Source organism: Eretmochelys imbricata, chromosome 5 (assembly GCF_965152235.1).
Source record: "Eretmochelys imbricata isolate rEreImb1 chromosome 5, rEreImb1.hap1, whole genome shotgun sequence".
Lineage (NCBI taxonomy): Eukaryota > Metazoa > Chordata > Testudines > Cheloniidae > Eretmochelys > Eretmochelys imbricata.
This window is the reverse complement of record NC_135576.1, coordinates 131,698,403-131,718,070: the sequence shown is the minus strand read 5'-3', so window position 1 is coordinate 131,718,070 and position 19,668 is coordinate 131,698,403. Positions and strand designations below refer to the sequence as shown.

At 45.1% G+C, this 19,668-nt stretch overlaps 1 protein-coding gene across 1 annotated transcript in view; it reads left to right on the top strand.

The window, feature by feature from the left end:
- PSD3 (pleckstrin and Sec7 domain containing 3) overlaps positions 1-19,668 on the top strand; it is a 105,785-nt gene that overhangs the window by 32,225 nt on the left and 53,892 nt on the right. Inside the window, exons 3-6 of the mRNA XM_077816530.1 lie at positions 7,599-7,805; positions 7,913-7,993; positions 14,362-14,474; positions 18,338-18,396. Of these exons, the coding sequence (XP_077672656.1) occupies positions 7,599-7,805; positions 7,913-7,993; positions 14,362-14,474; positions 18,338-18,396 (460 nt within the window). The remainder of the gene's footprint in view (positions 1-7,598; positions 7,806-7,912; positions 7,994-14,361; positions 14,475-18,337; positions 18,397-19,668) is intronic.

The window sequence follows — 19,668 nt, the reverse complement described above, 5'->3', positions numbered from 1 at the left end:
CAAGACTCAGGTTAACAATGTTACCCTCTAGACCGTTTGCACACTGCTCAATTTCTCTTTAGTATACTTTATCCAGCAATTTACCTGCGACATTTGCTCTATTGGGTGGACTGGATCCTGGTCTTAATGACTGAACCATGTTTGAAGTGTGGGTTCTCAATCTTACAGAAAGGAGAGTTTGTTGCATAAACAAACTGGGCAATTTTTAAATCTTTTTGTGATAAGAACCAGCAGATTACAAACATATCTTTGGTTGTTTCTAGATGATGGAGATTTTTTTTCCTTTTTGCTACAGGTGATTTACTGTGGCTATGTGGCATACATAGAATCATAGAATATCAGGGTTGGAAGGGACCCCAGAAGGTCATCTAGTCCAACCCCCTGCTCGAAGCAGGACCAATTCCCAGTTAAATCATCCCAGCCAGGGCTTTGTCAAGCCTGACCTTAAAAACCTCTAAGGAAGGAGATTCCACCACCTCCCTAGGTAACGCATTCCAGTGTTTCACCACCCTCATAGTGAAAAAGTTTTTCCTAATATCCAATCTAAACCTCCCCCACTGCAACTTGAGACCATTACTCCTCGTTCTGTCATCTGCTACCATTGAGAACAGTCTAGAGCCATCCTCTTTGGAACCCCCTTTCAGGTAGTTGAAAGCAGCTATCAAATCCCCCCTCATTCTTCTCTTCTGCAGACTAAACAATCCCAGCTCCCTCAGCCTCTCCTCGTAAGTCATGTGTTCTAGACCCCTAATCATTTTTGTTGCCCTTCGCTGGACTCTCTCCAATTTATCCACATCCTCCTTGTAGTGTGGGGCCCAAAACTGGACACAGTACTCCAGATGAGGCCGCACCAATGTCGAATAGAGGGGAACGATCACGTCCCTCGATCTGCTCGCTATGCCCCTACTTATACATCCCAAAATGCCATTGGCCTTCTTGGCAACAAGGGCACACTGCTGACTCATATCCAGCTTCTCATCCACTGTCACCCCTAGGTCCTTTTCCGCAGAACTGCTGCCTAGCCATTCGGCCCCTAGTCTGTAGCAGTGCATTGGATTCTTCCGTCCTAAGTGCAGGACCCTGCACTTATCGTTATTGAACCTCATCAGATTTCTTTTGGCCCAATCCTCCAATTTGTCTAGGTCCTTCTGTATCCTATCCCTCCCCTCCAGCGTATCTACCACTCCTCCCAGTTTAGTATCATGATGTGGCTGAAACACTGTCATTGGCAGATAACTCTGAAACTATAGAGAATGATGGTGATCTTGATGGTGGTAGTCTTCAGAATCCTGTATGTTGAGGATGGATTCTCCTAAACCAAGTAAGTCAATGCAGTTATTTAATTATTTCCATACTGCTCATTTAGTATTACTCATTACATTCACTAACACTCAGTACTACTTTAAAGGTGAAATTGTAAAAGGAAGATCTGCCTATTTCAGCAATTTATTTTTTATCACAACTGCATCTAAAATGCTAGTACCATAGAGTAACAAAGATATTTGTTGCTCAAACATGAGAATTCAAGAATAGTCCAGAAGGAAGACGGGCAGTCCTCAAGAGAGAAGTATGAAATAAAAGTTTACCAACCTGAAGATTCTGCATGTTCAGACCTGTTCCTTTCATCATCTTCAACGCAGCTTCCTCCTGAGAAGGAACACTTCTCATGATGTTTCGTTCGGGAAACCAGGCTTTGCATTTCTTTGTTGCACTGTTTTATTTTGCACGCATGTCTGTCTTATCCACAGGTAGAGGAACTTCATTAAAATATTCCCATACTGGGCCTCTTTTGCTAATTATAGGTTTTCCCTTCTAGTGAGAGAATGGTATGGTAGATCTCAAATCAATGAAGGCTACATTCAAGGGTCCTGCACTTAGGACGGAAGAATCCAATGCACCGCTACAGACTAGGGACCGAATGGCTAGGCAGCAGTTCTGCGGAAAAGAACCTAGGGGTGACAGTGGACGAGAAGCTGGATATGAGTCAGCAGTGTGCCCTTGTTGCCAAGAAGGCCAATGGCATTTTGGGATGTATAAGTAGGGGCATAGCGAGCAGATCGAGGGACGTGATCGTTCCCCTCTATTCGACATTGGTGCGGCCTCATCTGGAGTACTGTGTCCAGTTTTGGGCCCCACACTACAAGGAGGATGTGGATAAATTGGAGAGAGTCCAGCGAAGGGCAACAAAGATGATTAGGGGTCTAGAACACATGACTTACGAGGAGAGGCTGAGGGAGCTGGGATTGTTTAGTCTGCAGAAGAGAAGAATGAGGGGGGATTTGATAGCTGCTTTCAACTACCTGAAAGGGGGTTCCAAAGAGGATGGCTCTAGACTGTTCTCAATGGTAGCAGATGACAGAACGAGGAGTAATGGTCTCAAGTTGCAGTGGGGGAGGTTTAGATTGGATATTAGGAAAAACTTTTTCACTATGAGGGTGGTGAAACACTGGAATGCGTTACCTAGGGAGGTGGTGGAATCTCCTTCCTTAGAGGTTTTTAAGGTCAGGCTTGACAAAGCCCTGGCTGGGATGATTTAACTGGGAATTGGTCCTGCTTCGAGCAGGGGGTTGGACTAGATGACCTTCTGGGGTCCCTTCCAACCCTGATATTCTATGATTCTATGATTCTACATTCAGAAAGGCCTCAAGACTTCTGGAATATGCTGCTCAAACAGTTTCCCTTTTGTTTCTGCTGCCTGTCCCTCCCTTCTCACATTTATCTCCAGACTTCTTCTCCTTGTCCAGATCTATTCCACTCCCAACAATCTTCTATTCATTTAACTTTTTGAAACTTTGCACTTTTAGAGAGAGGTAAGGGATTGACTCTGTGGACGCAAATTTGCAGACGGACAATAGGGCTGAGGTCTGTTATTTCTCACCTCTATATATTTATTTATTTAAAAACATTTTTGCTGTTAACAAGCATGTTATCACTGGAGACACAAATCCATAGTTTGAGAACCGCAAAACTAAGCATCTCTGATAGTATCTTCTAGATTGAGCACTGAGTCCCATTGGGTAGGTAGAAAGATTAACCTAAATAAGCTATACAGAAGTCCCTGGACCCCCGTGAGATTGGGTCCCTAATCCATGAACTATTGGAACTCATTTACAAAACTTTTCTTAAACATTACATGACTATATTGTCTCATACTGTTGAATTAGAATTTATAATCCCTAATCCATGATGCAATATCTTTTAGCTATAATGTATCTTAATTAAAACTATCTTTAGATTGCTTTTTTCCTCAAAAAGCATTTTATCAAAAAAATCCAATTTAAATAAAAAAACCTCATTGATTTTTATCCACCCTGGGCTCTAGAACTTACTCCCCCCGCTTAGTCCGAAACAGCCCAGATTTGGTAACTATAAAGGCACGCTGCAGAAGCTGGGTAAGGCTTTTGGGGAGGGCTGAGGGATGAAGGAGTAGAAAGGAGTGTTTTTGTATCGCAGGTGGCGACTCAGGTGGAGTTCCTGCACGAGACATTGTTTCAGTGCCACTGGGGCTTCGTTGCAGTATTAATTACGCATTCAGGCATCTGGCGCCTTGTATAGGTGTCTTTTTGTTGTTTGAATCAAGATAAATAAATTCCCAGTAACTGCAATGGCATTTGGGTGTTCAGCTCCCTTACATGCTTTGAAAATCTCAGTTTGAGAGGATTACTGAAAATGTCACTCACAAAATATGTGTTTGAGTGATTCTTCTGTAACAGAGCTGGAAGGAAGGGAATACAGATGGAGTTGATCAAAAAATACTCCTGAGGAGCACCACTGCCCTTTCTTGCTGTGAATGCAATGGGTGCTGTAACATGGGAAGAAAGCTGCAGTTCTCACCCCTTTGATGTGGGTGCTTCAAGGCAGAAAGCAGGTGGTGATTTGTGTGGTGGGGAATTCCATCTTAGCAAAGTTTTTTGGGTCACACTTTGTATTAAGAATCCATGTATAAACAGTTAATGAATGATTATCAGACATTTTAATAAACAACTGCTGTGTTATAGATTCCAGTAAATCAGTTAGTGGTTTATAACTATGTGTTCTAGGCTGCTATAACACCTCCTGCTATAAGAAAAGGAGTACTTGGGGCACCTTAGAGACTAACCAATTTATTTGAGCATAAGCTTATGCTCAAATAAATTGGTTAGTCTCTAAGGTGCCACAAGTACTCCTTTTCTTTTTGCGAATACAGACTAACATGACTGCTACTCTGAAACATCCTGCTATAGTGCTTACAGCCATCTATATATCACCCCCCCCACACACACACACTTCTCCCTCGCAGAATCATAGAACTGTCGGGCTGGAAGGGACCTTGCGAAGGCATCTAGTCTGTCTCACCTCCTGTCTGTAACAACATCTGTCATTTGTTACCCCTTTCTAAATGGAATCTCAGTCTAATTTTGTGTGGGGAAGTTTTGTAGGTTTGTTAATTGTGGGAGGCATGGATCAAAGAGACTTTGGGGGGGAAATGAAGGAGAGCCTGAGCACTGGTGCATGGGTGTTGGAAAGACGCCCCCCAGGGCAGGTATCTGGCCTGGGAGTTGAATGGAGGTGTTAAGAGATCATGGTGAGGCATCAGAGTACAGCCTCTCGGCTCCCCACCAACCCTGGCCATCTCCCTGTCTAGTCTTCCATAGGTCAGCTCCCTTGTACACACCTGCTTCCATCTTACAGTTCACTGCACCCCTGTCCTGAGGCAGGGCAAAGCTATATAAGGGCACTGTCATAGCGTAGAGGTGCCAGTCCCATTTTGCTCAGGCGCTGTAGCATGGAGGGACTCCTGCCAGGGTGGTCCCCCACCCCGTGCATAGGGGTTAACAGTGTGCCCCCCCAGTTCCCATTTTTTTCTCCCTCCTCCCTGTGTTCCGTCATATCTCACACCCTGCCCCCCATTTCTCCAGCCTCCTTGTGCAGATCTGTTGTCCCCACCCTGCAGTTACCCTGCCTCCCCCACACAATTGCCTCCACAGCTCATCTTGTCTACTTCTATGTGCCCCCCCCCATCCAGTAGTTCTACCCCACTAAAGGAGTCCCCAGTCAGACTCAAGCTTGTAATCTCCTGGGGGTGGCCAACTGGCCTGCCCCCCCATCCTCAGGGGGTCCCTGTGGCCCCCAATCCAAGGACAGGAAATCTTTGAGGGAAGGACCACTGCCCTCTCCCACCAGGTGGGACCTGGGCCTGGCAGGTGCATCTGAGCTCTGGCCCATAGTGATCAGGGTTCTCTGGCGCTGAGGATTCCAGGCCATCAATGGGCCTGGATTGTCCATAGAACCCGCCAGCCCGATGCCAGTCCAGAGCCCAGGGTTTCGACAGGGAAGAAGGCCATGGAGGAGATTTTGGTTCCTGGCCTTGAGACGGAGACGAACAGCGAGCCCCCTCACCTTGATTCCCCAAAGAGCAAAATTTGGGGGAAGGGTACCTGCTAGCCCTCCACAGGACAGTGGGAGGGAAGGGTGAGAAATGGCCGCCTGGCCCTCCCCCAGGAGACATCAAGGGTCCGTTCTCCTAATGTTGTTTGGGTGGCCCCTGGGATTGTGGGGCAGAGTGAAAGGACCTGCGGAGCTGTGGGCATTGGGGAAGGGGGGGGGACCTCTGGTGGGGGAGGACTGCATGGAGGGGCAATGCTGGGGGTGTAGCTGCTGGGGAGGAAGGGGTGAAATTAGTGGGAGGGATGTGTGAGGTTAATGGAGCTGTGCCGTGGTGGCAGGAGAGCCGGATCTTTGTAGAGGACATGTGGCCTGGGAGGCGAGGTATTTCTGAAGGGACCTATGCACATGGGGAGCTTGGGAGCGCTATCTGGAGCTGTGCCGGTGCTAGGGGAGCCGTGGGGACGACTGGAGTTGTGCTAATGATGGTGGGAATGTTGGGGCAGGCTGGGTGGGTGTTGGGGAGCAGTGGGAAGAATGGGGGTGTGTGTCTGTTTGGGGGTGTGCAAATCCTGTATCCAACACCTACCATCCTGCATCCAGGCTACCGGCAACAGACCCACTGGCTGGGCAGGGTGTTCGTACAGACCCTTGGCCCCAGGTGCTTGGTCTCTGCGTGGATCTGGTCAGATTTCCCACTGGCTGCCCCAGTCTGACAAGCCTGTGGTGGCCAGTTGCATTGGGGCTCTCTAGCAAATCACAGGAGTTTCGACACAAGGGAAAAGCTGTCTCTGAGTTCTGGGCTTGTTGACCGAAAAGTGCAGCCAATTGTTTGACTGCGATCACGGTTCGGTCTTAAAAAATGTTCAAGAGACCAAAGAACTGAATGTAGCCAAATGCATTGACTAAAGACAAAGCAATACAACGTGGAAAGGGGACATACGTACCCTTCTTCCAGGAAGCAGTTCTTGTCTAGCAGCGTGTTCCCCTTACACTGAAGGTATGCTTCAAAGATCACATTTCAGCTAGTAGTCTTTGTAGCGTGACGTTATAAGTTACACAGCTCTCTATATGTCACTAAATCCATCCCACTAGTTGTAACCGTTCCTTAACTTCTTGTTCTGGGCTGTACTTTTCTTAGCTCTGTTTTGCATATTACGTTCCAAACCAGTTGAGTGGAATAGTACTTGTACTAGGACCCAGAACAAATGTACTTTGATTTTGACAGATTTTGTATTCGCCAGTGCCAAAGTTGACTTCAGCTTTGCAAAGCGTTATGGGATACTTAGCATGCGTGAACAAGAGTAAGCTTAATACCATGCAACTATAAAGCTTTGTACTAACATTTAGATAGAATGTAATGCACAATACATATTAGTATGGTGTGCAGTGTGTATAAGTATACGTATTGGCTAACAGACTGTTGGCTGCATGTCTGAGGGGAGACTCAGGAAAGGCAGGGGCAGCATAACCAGTGCTTGGACCCAGTGGTGCAGAGCCCTGGAGCCACAAAGCACCAGGAGCAGGGAAAGCTATAGAAAGTAGATGCTTCACATGGTCCCTGCTTCTTGCAGTCTCCAGCCAGCCTTTGAGAGTCAGCTCCCCACCTTAATGCAGCTTCCCCTGCACCTCAGACCCCTTATCTTGATTCCTGCTCCCCTTCCCACTTTTGCCTCCCTCTGCACCTTCTAAAATTCAAAGGACCGGCTGTAGCCCTTGCTAGCGCAGCAGGGGCTATGGAGCCTGTATGAACTCTGTTGAGGTCCGCGGCAGCTCCTGCACACTGGGAGACCAGTCTGAGTCTGGAAGCAGACCCAAGGTCTGGTACATAGGGAAGCCTGGGAAGGATGGAGTAGATAACTTGAGTGACCCATTGTAAATCCCAGTTTGCTCACCATAGGATTGCAGATGAGTTACTCTGAGATAATGGTCCACAATTTATGAGTAGCTCATTTTGGGAACTCTTTTTGATGCATCAGTTTGAGCACAACATGTCAAGCACCTGCCATGCAGAGTTACATGTGTTGTGAAAAGTCAGTACAAACAACAAAACACGGGATTTTACTAAACAAATATGTCAATTCTCAACAGTTTTTTAGTTGAGTGGAGTTCATCGTATCTTGCAGTCTTGCCAATTAATCGTCTTCCTGCCAGTTGGAAAGTAAATCTTTCTTGAAAATGTTCCTGAGGTCTTTATTCTTTTTTCTCCCCTTCCCATTCCTTCTATCACATAGCAATGCTGGACTGAAAAACTCACTGTTCGACTCCACAGCTGCCATGGGTGGCAATGAGCTCCTGGAGAAAGATGGCGCCGAAAACCATAGTAAAGATCTTAGCAATGGCACCGACAGCAATTTGGAAGCAGCCAGGAGGCTGGCTAAGCGCCTCTACCAACTGGACCGATTCAAGCGCTCTGATGTGGCAAAGCACCTGGGTAAAAAGTATGTGTTGACACGGGCCACTATCATTTGTACGGTTGATTCTGTACAATAATAAGAGCAGCTTGAGCGTTGCTTTTTAATAATAAACTTTTTGGTTTTTTTTTAAGCAATGAGTTCAGCAAACTTGTGGCTGAAGAATACCTGAAGTTTTTTGATTTCACGGGTATGACGCTGGATCACTCCCTCAGGTATGTGCTTATGTCCAAACTTCTTGTTCTTTTCACGTTGTCTCAATAGATATAATTATCCCTAGAGAATCTAAGGAATTGAAGATGGAGTCCAAGGGGAGGTTAGTTCCCGTTCTTTCAGTTTGCAATTCGAGTGTATAAGAACATAAGAACTGCCATACTGGGTCCGACCAATGGTCCATCTAGCCTAGTATCCTGTCTCCAACAGTAGCAGACAAATACCAGACAAATCCTGTCTCCGACATTACCAGAGCTTCAGAGGGAGTGTACGGAACAGGGCAGTTGGAGTGATACACCTCTGTCTTTCCCTCCTGGTTTTTGGCACTCAGAGGTTTAGGGACACCCGCAGCTGGAGTTGCATCTCTGACTATCTTGGCTAACAGCCATACATTTACCTAGTTCTTTTTTTAACGCATTTATACTTTTGGCCATCACAAATCCCATGGCAAGAAGTTCCACAAGTTAATTGTGTGTTGTGTGAAAAAGTACTTCCTCTTGTTTGTATTAAACCTGCTGTCTAATAATTTCATTGGATTATCCTGGTTTTTGTGTTATACGAAGGGGTAAATAATATTATCTAGGGCTGTCAATTAATTGCAGTTAACTCACGCGATTTAACTCAAAAAAATTAATCGTGATTAAGAAAATTAATCCTGATTAATTGCACTTATAACAATAGAATACCAATTGAAATTTATTAAATATTTTTCGATGTTATTCTACATTTTCAATATTGATTTCAGTTACAACACAGAATACAAAGTGCACAGGGCTCACTTTATATTATTATTTTTGATTACAAATATATGCACTGTAACAATGATAAACAAAAGAAATAGTATTTTTCAGTTCACTTCAGACAAGTACTGAAGTGCAATCTCTTTATCGTGAAAGTGTAACTTACAAATGCAGATATTTTTTTTTTTGGTCACATAACTGCACTGAAAACCAAAACAATGTAAAACTTTAGAGTCTACAAGCCCACTCAATTCTCCTTCTTGTTCAGCCAATTTCTAAGACAGACAAGTTTGCTTACAGTGATGGGAGATACTGTTGCTTGCTTCTTATTTACAATGTCACCTGAAAGTGAGAACAGGCGTTTTCATGGCACTTTTGTAGCCGGTGTTGCAAGGTATTTACATACCAGATCTGCTAAACATTCGTATGCCCCTTCTTGCTTCGGCCACCATTCCAGAGGACATGCTTCCATGCTGATGATGCACATTAAAAAAGAAAATGCGTCAATTAAATTTGTGACTGTACTCCTTGGGGGGAGAACTGTATGTCTCTTGCTCTGTTTTATCCACATTCTGCATATATTTCATGTTGTTATAGCAGTCTCGGATGATGACCCAGCACGTGTTCGTTTTAAGAACACTTTCACAGCAGATTGGACAAAATGCAAAGAAGGTACCATTGTGAGATTTCTAAAGATAGCTACAGCACTCGACCCAAGGTTTAAGAATCTGAAGTGCCGTCCAAAATCTGAGAGGGACGAGGTGTGGAGCGTGCTTTTAGAAGTCTTAAAACAGCAACACTCTGATGCGGAAACTACAGAACCCAAACCACCAAAAAAGAAAATCAGCCTTCTGCTGGTGACATCTGACTCAGATGATGAAAATGAACATGCATCAGTGCGCACTGCTTTGGAGAGTTATTGAGTAGAACCCATCATCAGCATGGGAGCATGTTCTCTGGAATGGTTGTTGAAGCATGAAGGGACATATGCGCCTTTAGCTTATCTGGCATGTAAATATCTTGCAACGCCACCTACAACAGTGCCATGCGAATGCCTGTTCTCACTTCCAGGTGACATTGTAAACAAGAAGCAGGCAGCATTATCTCCTGCAAATTGTAACCAACCTTGTTTGTCTAAGTGATTGGCTGACCAAGAAGTAGGACTGAGTGGATTTGTAGGCTCTAAAGTTTTACATTGTTTTATTTTTGAATGCAGTTTTTTTTGTACATAATTCTATATTTGTATGTTCAATTTCATGATAGAGATTGCACTACAGTACTTGTATGAGGTGAACTGAAAAATACTATTTGTTTTTTCAATGCAAATATTTGTAATCAAAAAATAAATATGAAGTGAGCCCAGTACACTTTGTATTCTGTGTTGTAATTGAAATTAATATATTTGAAAATGTAGAAAACATCCCAAAATATTTAAAATAAATGGTATTCTATTGTTCAACAGCACGATTAATCGCAATTAATTTTTTAAATCACTTGACAACCCTAATATTATCATAATATTACTAAAGAAACTAAAAATTGGTGACATTCCCTGGAGGGAAACACTTTTGTTGAATTGTTAAAATTCTTGGTGTGACATTACCCAGGGTGCAGTGTTGACTGCTGAATAGCTGTGTCTCCTTCATTCTCCAACTTGGGGTACCGTTTACACTGCTTTGCTGTGAGAGCAGCCACTCCTGGTCTGCTCACACCCACCTTCCAGCATGTAAATTACTCCCAGTTATCTGGTATGAGTGGTACTGGCAGCTACTCTTGAATTACACTGCAGGGTAACACCAGCCAATTCCCAGTCCCAGACTGCCCCCCCGAAATGTGAGTCTTGTATTGCCTAGCCCTCTCCTGGACAACACAAGCTCATATAAAGATTGTCATTTTATTAATAGAAAATGATATGCACAAATTCTGTTATCTCAAATGGAGTTTCCCAAACACTTCAGTCTAAGCACACACACTGGCTTAGATAAAACAAGTTTATTAACTACAAAAAGATAAATTTTAAATGGTTACAAGTAATGATGCATAATTACAAGTTGGTTACAAGAAAATAAAAATAAACACTACTGATTCCTAACTTAACAAGTTAGAGTGAATTCAAAGCAAAGGTGTCTCTCACCACGTTTTAGCAGTCTTACTGGCTGAATTCCGTTCTGCCGGGATCCCTCACCAGTCCAGTGATGCTTCCTTTTCCTTCATGTGTTGTCAATGTCGTGAGTAGAGATGAAAGGAGAAATTTGGGGCCTCTGTTCCCCATTCTTGCACCTTTTCCTCTTTGAGAATCCTCTCCAGCTGGGGGGTCAGGAGACAGAAAGTCTATGGGGATGGGAACCTCCAGCTGTTTCTTTGCCAAGATGTAAATTTCTTGTTCATACCCTTTTTCCTGCCAAAAGAATGGCCATTTAACCAGGTGCAGGTCCGTTTGATTTCGTTGACACCTGGCTGAGGCATCAGTTTGCCTTTTGTCTCTGAGGAACTGGTTTCTGGTTGCTTTTCTAAACTTGGAACATGTCTCAGTAATGTTATACAGTAGACATTTATAACTTTGCATACAACGTTACCACATATATTTCAACAGGACAATGATCAGCAAATTATGATTTTTCAGGTGCTACCTCACAAGGCATACTTGGTACAAAATTTAATATAGTCTTGTAAAAGGGGTGAACATAGAGGTATAGACTGTCCGAGGGGAACAAATAATACCACTGTGCCCTCGCTGTGATGCGTTAAAAGTTAATAGGAGAGACATGAGTGAGCCAGTGCAGAAGTGCTATGAATCAGAAGAATGAGGGAATTTGACAGCTGAATCATGAAATGTGCCAAGCCTTTTTGGAATTCAGGCTCTCCAGTTGCACTGCATGCTGTAGGTACTAAGCTCTTCTGAAATCTTGTAAGCATCTAAAAACATCTAGAACAATGGGAGCTGCTGGGTGCAGGACCCTTTTGAATATGGGTGCTCAGTACCCTTCTGAAACGCTGGCCCTAGCATTTTAGCTTCCTAGTTTTTAGGAATTTTCAGAATTGGGCCTCTCCCTTAAATATTTCTGTTTGTTATTTTTAGGAGTGCCCCTCTATGTGGCAACAATCTGCTAGCAGTGATATAAGTGTTCTGACAGCTAAATAGTAATAATTTTAAAGGAGAGAGATTTTTCTCCATTGATACAAAACTATGAAGATTAGTTTACAACTGGCCCTTGTCCAAAAAAAAAAGGGGACTTTTTGCAAGTGTAGTTTCCAGGAGCTCAGTCCTGGAAGGTGCTGCGCACTGTGACCCGCTCCAACAATGCACGTAAGCATGTGTTTAACTCTTTGAAGACTGTGGTACTAGTCATGCGCTTAAACACTTTGCTAGACTGGAGTAAGAATCCTCAGCTCCATGCAGGATCGAGCCCCATGTTGTGGAATAATCGCTGCATATTTCAGTTTTATAAGCCATGTAGTGTGATTCCAAATACACTTTATATTTTAAATGGTGAAATCCAGTACCCTTCAGTGCATGTTTTGGGAGGAGGGGGGAGGTGTTCTTCCCTTGATTATTCATAATGCCCATTTATATTAATAGTAGTGATCGTCAATAAAATATGTGGTACAGTAGTTGTCCAGAACATTGCAACATCAGTGTTACTACAGATCCAGACTGTGCCTGCCATTACATGGTGTGCAGGGGCGAGCGTGCAGAGAGCCTTTCACCCACCACTTTAAGGCCTGTCTCAGTCACAGACCCTGCTCCCTAGGGGCACATATCACAGCAAAGGGGAATGGGAGAGGCAAGGAGGAGGTGGAGCCATAGTTCTTGATGGGGTGAGGCAGCTTCATATCACCCACAATGCAGGGTTGTGTATATTGGCAATAATCTAGCCCCTACTGCGTTTGGGCCTGTTCCACTCAATATTGCAGTATTCTTCAGATAAAATAATGGAGGATATATTTTGTACTGAATATTAATTTCTGTGATCCCGTGGCTTCCCTTGCCTTTGTCTTATTTGTTAGATTGTAGATTTGTCAGGGCAGAGGACATGTTGTATCTGTTTGCAAAACACTGTTCAAATGGAGGGCAGCAATATGAACTGGGAAGAGGCTAGAGTTCCTAGCATGGCACAGTTTTGTGTTTAACTATGAAGCAGATTGTTTAAAATTCATATATAAAATTATTAACAGTCCTCGCACGTCCATGCACACACACAGTTATAAGATCTGGTGATGCAGAGATCTCCTAGGCAGCCAGCATCAACTCTCTCTCTCTCTAAAATATGAGATGATTCAACTATACCACTGTGGACTTCCTGCATCATGTAGTGTAAATAAAAGGAGCATTTACTAGTACAGTTTTGTCGACCACAAGGGCTCAGAAATCACGAATCAGGCCCCCAAAATCCGGAGAGTTTCAGAAATAGCACATCTGGTGTACGTTTTATTTTCCTTCTTGTGTTAAGCCTTCAAGATTTACGTTTTCAAGTTTTTCTTTGCGACCATGAGGGCTGGAAGCATCCTTTTTAAAAATAAAAAAATGAAAGTGGCGACTCCCATGCGATCACCTGACTGCAGGATTTGGTTGTTTACAAAGAGCACAAAATTTCAGTGGAGGAGTTGGCAATGCTGCCGGGAGGAAGGATGCTTTTATGGTTAGGAAACTGCTCTGAGACTCGGAAGGCATGTGTGTGTGTGGAGTGGAGGGGGGCACTTCTGGCTTTGCACAAACTTTCCTGTGACACTGGGCAAGTCATAGTCTCCCTGTGCCTCAGTTTGCCCTCAGTAAAATGGGAACAGTATTGGACTTCCTTACAGTGCTGTGGTGAGGATAGATTCATTAGGGCCAGATGGTTCCTGCTCTTGGTGCACTTGGGTGAGGGAGCCTCACTTCCCTTCCTCCTTTCCCTGGAGCTCCCCATAGGGCCGCGTGGCCTCACACCATCCCCACACTGGGGATCCTCAGGGCACAGTCTGGCCCTGATCATTTGGGAGGCCTGGGGTACTGTGGTGATAGATGCTAGAGAGATGGCTAACCATAAACATTATTGTCTCTGAAGCTATTTAATCCCTGGCAGTAAGGTAAAGCCTCAATCCCACAGAACCTTAACGCACATGCCTAGCTTACTACCATGAGTGGTGCCATTGATTTCAGTGGGATTATTCACAGGAGTAAAGTTAAGCACGTGCCTAGATGTCTGCAGGATAGGGACCAAAGTGATCATTTAAAGAACAACAGAAAATGCATTTAAAAATTGCACCATCCACAGTACCAGGCCTGCACCAGTCTTCCATCAAAGTCCAAATAGGTAATGGTCCTAGGTGTGCTCTTCTTTTTTATCCCTTGCATATTCTTTATCCAAAAAGCCTCCAAATACAAGAGGAAAATATTTAAAATAATACAGTTTTGTGTCAGTACATTTATGCCACTGCTCAGACCATCAATAACTTGCCTTCCCCTTTTGGGTTAAGTACATAGGGAATAATTATCTAGTTGGGCTTTCTTCCGTTAGAAGACTCTTGGAAACAAGTTTTTGATATGCAGTCATTTATCCCTTACTGTGAAATGTGCTATATTATAAGGGCAATGCCATGCCAGTAGAGATCTGTGTTTTTAATTTCAGCTTTCTTTAAACTTCTTCTAGGAGTTTCTTTAAAGCCTTTTCACTTATTGGAGAAACTCAGGAAAGAGAGAGAGTATTAATCCACTTCTCCAACAGATACTATCAGTGTAACCCAAACACCGTTTCTACTCAAGGTAATTTTGCTTCTGATTTCTAGGTCATAGGCATTCCTCTTTGTTCTTTCACTTTGGGCTATCGCCTGTATGTTTCCTGCTTGAAATATTCTCCTGCCTGAGGTAAAACAAGTATATGCATGAAAATGGACTGTTTGTGGAAGGCGAGAGATTGACAACAGTGAGAATGGGAGTCCTCTAATTTATCCTTGCCAGAAGTATGGACATAGGCAGGGCAACCTTACTCATATTGGCCTCAGTTCAACAAGGTATTTAAACATGCCTAAGCACTTGAGTAGTTCCTCAGCGTGGCTACGTACATGCTTAAAATTGGGCATGTCTTCCCTGGCCTCCTTTCGTGAAGGCCAGCTAACATCAGTTAGAAGGCAACTTCCTCTTCAACACTCTCGGTAATTTTTAAAATTTGAAAAAAAAAAACAAAAAACCCTAAACCAAGAAAGAAAACATTCCCAAGTAAAAGGGCAAACTATCTGCTGACATAACTCCATTGAATTCGATGGAGTTACACCAACAGAGAATTTGACCTAAAAATTCCAACCACATCAGATCATATGTAAGTCTATAATAAAGATAGCAGGAAAAGAAAGAAAGAGGAAAAATATATTTCAGGCCCCCCTTAATCCCAGCTACCTAGATGATTTTAGCTACGAATACATTAAAAATTGGGGTGGTAGAAGATAAATAACTAACTGTGCACAACACAGAGGAAATAAGACATTGTTTGGAGTCAGGGTCAAGAGTTGGGTATGGAGGGAATTAGAATTAAATCTGCAGTAGCTGACTCCATACTAAACTAATATTTTCCTCCATGACACTCTTGGGAAGTGAATTGTTGAATCTAAAATAAATGTTTAGCTTCACCCAGAGCCGAGGGGTTGATTGTGTCTTTTGGCTCAGCCCTGTACGGGGAAGTGTGGTTAGTGGCTGCATCCCAGTAGGGGACTACGCGAAGGATGTTGATGCAGAATCACAGTTCCGGAGAAGTGATTTGCCTGCGCCAGGAGCGGGGTACAGCTTAAATTCAGCTTTTCTGGCTGGAGCATTGAGGGTGTGGCACCTAGGTTCTGCCTCCTCCCTGCTTATCTCTGCCCCCCTCCTGAACACTTGCTCACCTCAGGTATGTGCATGGGGTGGCCTGCCCCAGCTAGCGGGGGTGGTCCTATCAGCAAAGGACCATGCTGGCTTCAATGCCAGTAGTACAGTCCTGGCCTGGCCCCTGGGTATGTGTTCGGCCCTGCGGCGCTGTCTCTCGTGCAGTGGGGACTCGTGGTAGCGGGACTCGAGCTAGCTTAGGTAGGCTAGTCCAGGCAAAGCTTTTGCTGGGTTGAGGGACCGCTCAGGTGCTCCATGTAATTCTAGCAGGGTGCCATTTGCAGCCAGATATGATGCCTCAAAGTTGACAGTGTCCCTCTGATCCCCTGCAGATATCAGCAGGAACCTTTTTGTTTCATCCGCTGACTTGGGGGGATGTTTTGCGTCCAGTAGAAGTAGCAGTACTTTAAATTGCCGATCAGCTTCCGATATTGAATTTCAGCCCTCAGCGGAGCTCTTGGGACCCAGTGAGCCCTTGGTTACGGAGTGGAGCCTTCATCCCCTTCAGTGGAAACGCAGAAATGTAACGGGGGGTGGACTGTTTCAAATTCAGTGTTCCTTGTTTGAGATATTTTGCTTAGATTTCTTTGAGAATGAAGGCACATGCTTCATTGGGAAGTGCATTGTGCAATCATAGAATCATAGACTATCAGGGCTGGAAGGGACCTCAGGAGGTCATCTAGTCCAACCCCCTGTGATCTGTGTGTCTGTACTGGAACACCACAAATCGAAACCCCGGGTGAATGGAAGTTACCCTTGCTGGTGATGGTGGCTGCTGCTGTTTTATTTAACACTACTGTAGTACCCCGATATACCACTCTGGATTGTACTCTGTGGTACAGACACCTAGGGTAATATGGTTCCTGCCTCAAAGAACTTACTCTCTTAGGGTGTGTCTACACCGCAGGATTCGTTCAGCCTCGTGTAGTGTATGTACGTGCATAGCCCCCCAGCATGGATATAAATAGTAGTGTAGACGTGAGGCACGGATTAAGCCAGTGAGGTAAAGACGCACAAGAAGGGTGTGGTTATATACTGAGTACATACCCTACACGTTCTATATTGGCCCAAGCCATGACTCCCCATCTACACTGCTGCCTCCCGATGCTGGAGCCTTTCCTTGCTGCAGTGAAAGGCTCTGGCAGTGCGGAGCAGCTGAAGTCTTTCTGCATCGCCTCCCCTCTGCCAGAGCCTTTTACCGACACCTGTAGCTACACACCTCAGTGTGGACACAGCCTGCTTTTCATTGGGGTGTGTAGCTACAGGTGCACGACACCCCACTGAAAGTGATTTGTAGCATAGACATAGCCTTAGGGCCTGATCCTGCAATGAGCTCAGCACATACATAGTCCCGCTGGCTTCAAGATACGATCACATACTGTTTATTTCCGTAGGACCCCTGCCCTGTCCAGTGCACAGGATGGACAGTGCATACGGCCCCATGCTTTATTCACTGCACACCATCCAAACCTCCCACTGAACAGGAAATTTCCAAACTGTTCCAAATTCCAAATAATTTCCAAACTGTTTTTTTTTTTTTTTAATGGTGCTCATCAGTGTAACAGTTGAATGCTTCATAGAGAGGGATGAATGTGTCTTCACCCCTCCCCAGTGAGCTGATACTCTGACCCCCACTTTACAGATGGGGGTACTAAGGCACAGAAAGATGAAGAGCGACATTTTCAAGTGTTCACTAGTGTGGGGTGACCAATGCGAGACACCTAGGGCCTGATTTTCACAGATGGTGAGCACCCGCAACGCCCATCGACTTCAGCTGGATTAGTAGGCCGTCAGCACTTTGGAAAGCTGGCTCTGGATGTCTCAAAATGAGGCCTCAGGAAAATGAGGAACACACAGTCAGTGGCTGCTTCCGCAAATGTTGGCCTACGTGTCTTTGCCAATGCCACATAATCAGCCAGTGGCAAAGCCTGAGAGAACCCATTTCTGCCGGCTTCTAGTCCAGTGCTCTCCCCTCAAGAGCCTCTTCCTGTGGATCCCGGCCACACCGGCTGCACAGCATGCGGCTCCTGCAACGTATGTGACTGGGGTCCTGTGAGCAGCAGCAGCCTCTTCCACTGTAGAGCCCTGCCTCATTCAGAGTCGAAGGCAAGCAGTGCCGGAGGCAGGGGTCCTGTGGGGGGAACTCGTATGTGACCATGTTATTCGGGCCTATATTTCTGGAAGACCAGACATACCGACTGAGAGAGGCTATAACATCTCCTTGCTGGAAGGTCAGTGATGTCCCAGGCAAGGAGACAGGGAGTTTGTTCTTTCTGGTTTGGCCCTAACGAGCAAAAAAAAAAAAAAACAGATTCCATTTGGCGTACTGATGCCAACAAAAGTAGCCGGGAGTGTGGTTTCAAATCTACGTTATCTTATCAGTTGATGCTGCAAGACAGGTTTGTCAGGTGATAAAAGACGAAAGAAAGTATGAGATGAACTGACTTTTCCGTTACATTACTTTAGATTGATTTTCCTGCATTTTTCTGTGTGTTACCTGATGAGCAGATTCCCCTTAAAGGCAGAGGCAGTCTCAATTGGGGAGCAAGGTCCTAGTGCAACCTGAGCTGATCTTAAATACATTGTCCTGGGTCGTGTGTGTTTATGTGTAGGGTGACCAGACGTCCCAATGTTATCGGGACCTTCCCGATAGTAGGGGCTTTGTCTTATATATGTAACTATACTCCCACCCCACCCCACCCCGAAAAAAGTGTGTCCCAAGTTTTCACACTACTATCTGTGTGTGATATTTGCTCTGTTTCTTTTCCCAGATGGAGTCCATTGTCTCACCTGTGCAGTGATGCTGCTGAACACTGACCTACATGGCCATGTGAGTGCACATGCTAAGAACATGCTATGCCCTTGTTTTCAGGAAGAGCTCGCCTGTCAAAGTTGAGCTTTCAGGAAGTGGTGCTGGTCACAGATCAGCCCTCAAGCGCTCCTTGTTTTGCATGGTGCTCCCCTTCGGGAGCAGGACGACCACTGGCCGCTCTGCTAGCAGCACAAGGCGCATAGGCATCCTCGCCGCCTGTGTCCTTGGGTACAGTTGGAGTCCCTATGCTCCCCAGAGCACAGACACTGCTTCCTCCATGGGGTGTCTCAAAGGCGGTCACCTGACAACTGGCCAGCAGATCCTGTTGGGAAAAGCTGCACCCCCAGAAGGGGTGTGACAGTGGGTGTGGTTCCCTGCATGCCCCCCCGACCTCCAGAAGGGTTGTGCCCATTGCCCATCCCTCCTCTGTGTTGCTCTTCCTGGGGACAGCAGCCTGTTCCGACCTGGCAGCAGCAGTGTCTGTTGGCTTCTACTTTCCCTGCTGCTTTGCTGTCCTGGGGAGGAGGCGAAAGAACCTGGGAGGAAATGGGGATGTTTGGGCAGCCAGTTACGAACTGAAAGCCTAGTGACCACAGTTAACGTCCATTCGGTATCCCCTACAGCTAATGTGAAAACACACATGAACCAAATAAGCCAAAGGGTGTGTCCAGCGCACTGGTGTAGTAGGAGACCACAACATGTATTTCAGTGCTCCAAGCACCCCATTGTATGTGCTCATGGTGAGATATGACTGCTCTGAATTTTAACCTTTTGCTGCACATTTTTGGGGGGGTCTCCACTACACCTCTAGGGTCTAATTCTGCACCCCTTAAGTGACCCGGAATAGCACTTACCCTCAGGAATATTGGCGTCAGCCAGCTGACTTGCATGAATAAGAACTAGTCAGCATACGCTGTTTCCAGAAAACACATGCATTTCCACAAAAGCAAATGCTACCCAACAATAGCTCGACCTTGCAGTCTGTCATGTCATGTCATGAAACCCCACTGAAGCTAATAGGAGCTTTGCTTGCATGAATGACTGCAGCATCAGGCCCAGAGTAATTTACTCTCCAAGATAATGGTATTGGCAATACAGAGGGTAGAGTGAGATTCTTGTGGAAATCTGGATTCCATGCTGATTTCCAGTGGGAAGTGGAGTTTCTTCTTGTTGGACAGAGCCAGAAAAGGTGTAACACAGTCATGCTTTAACTGAAGACGCAATTCGGGACTCTACCATGCCTGCTAGAGATCGATCCATGTTGGGTGCAGTGCAGAACTCCCTCTCCCA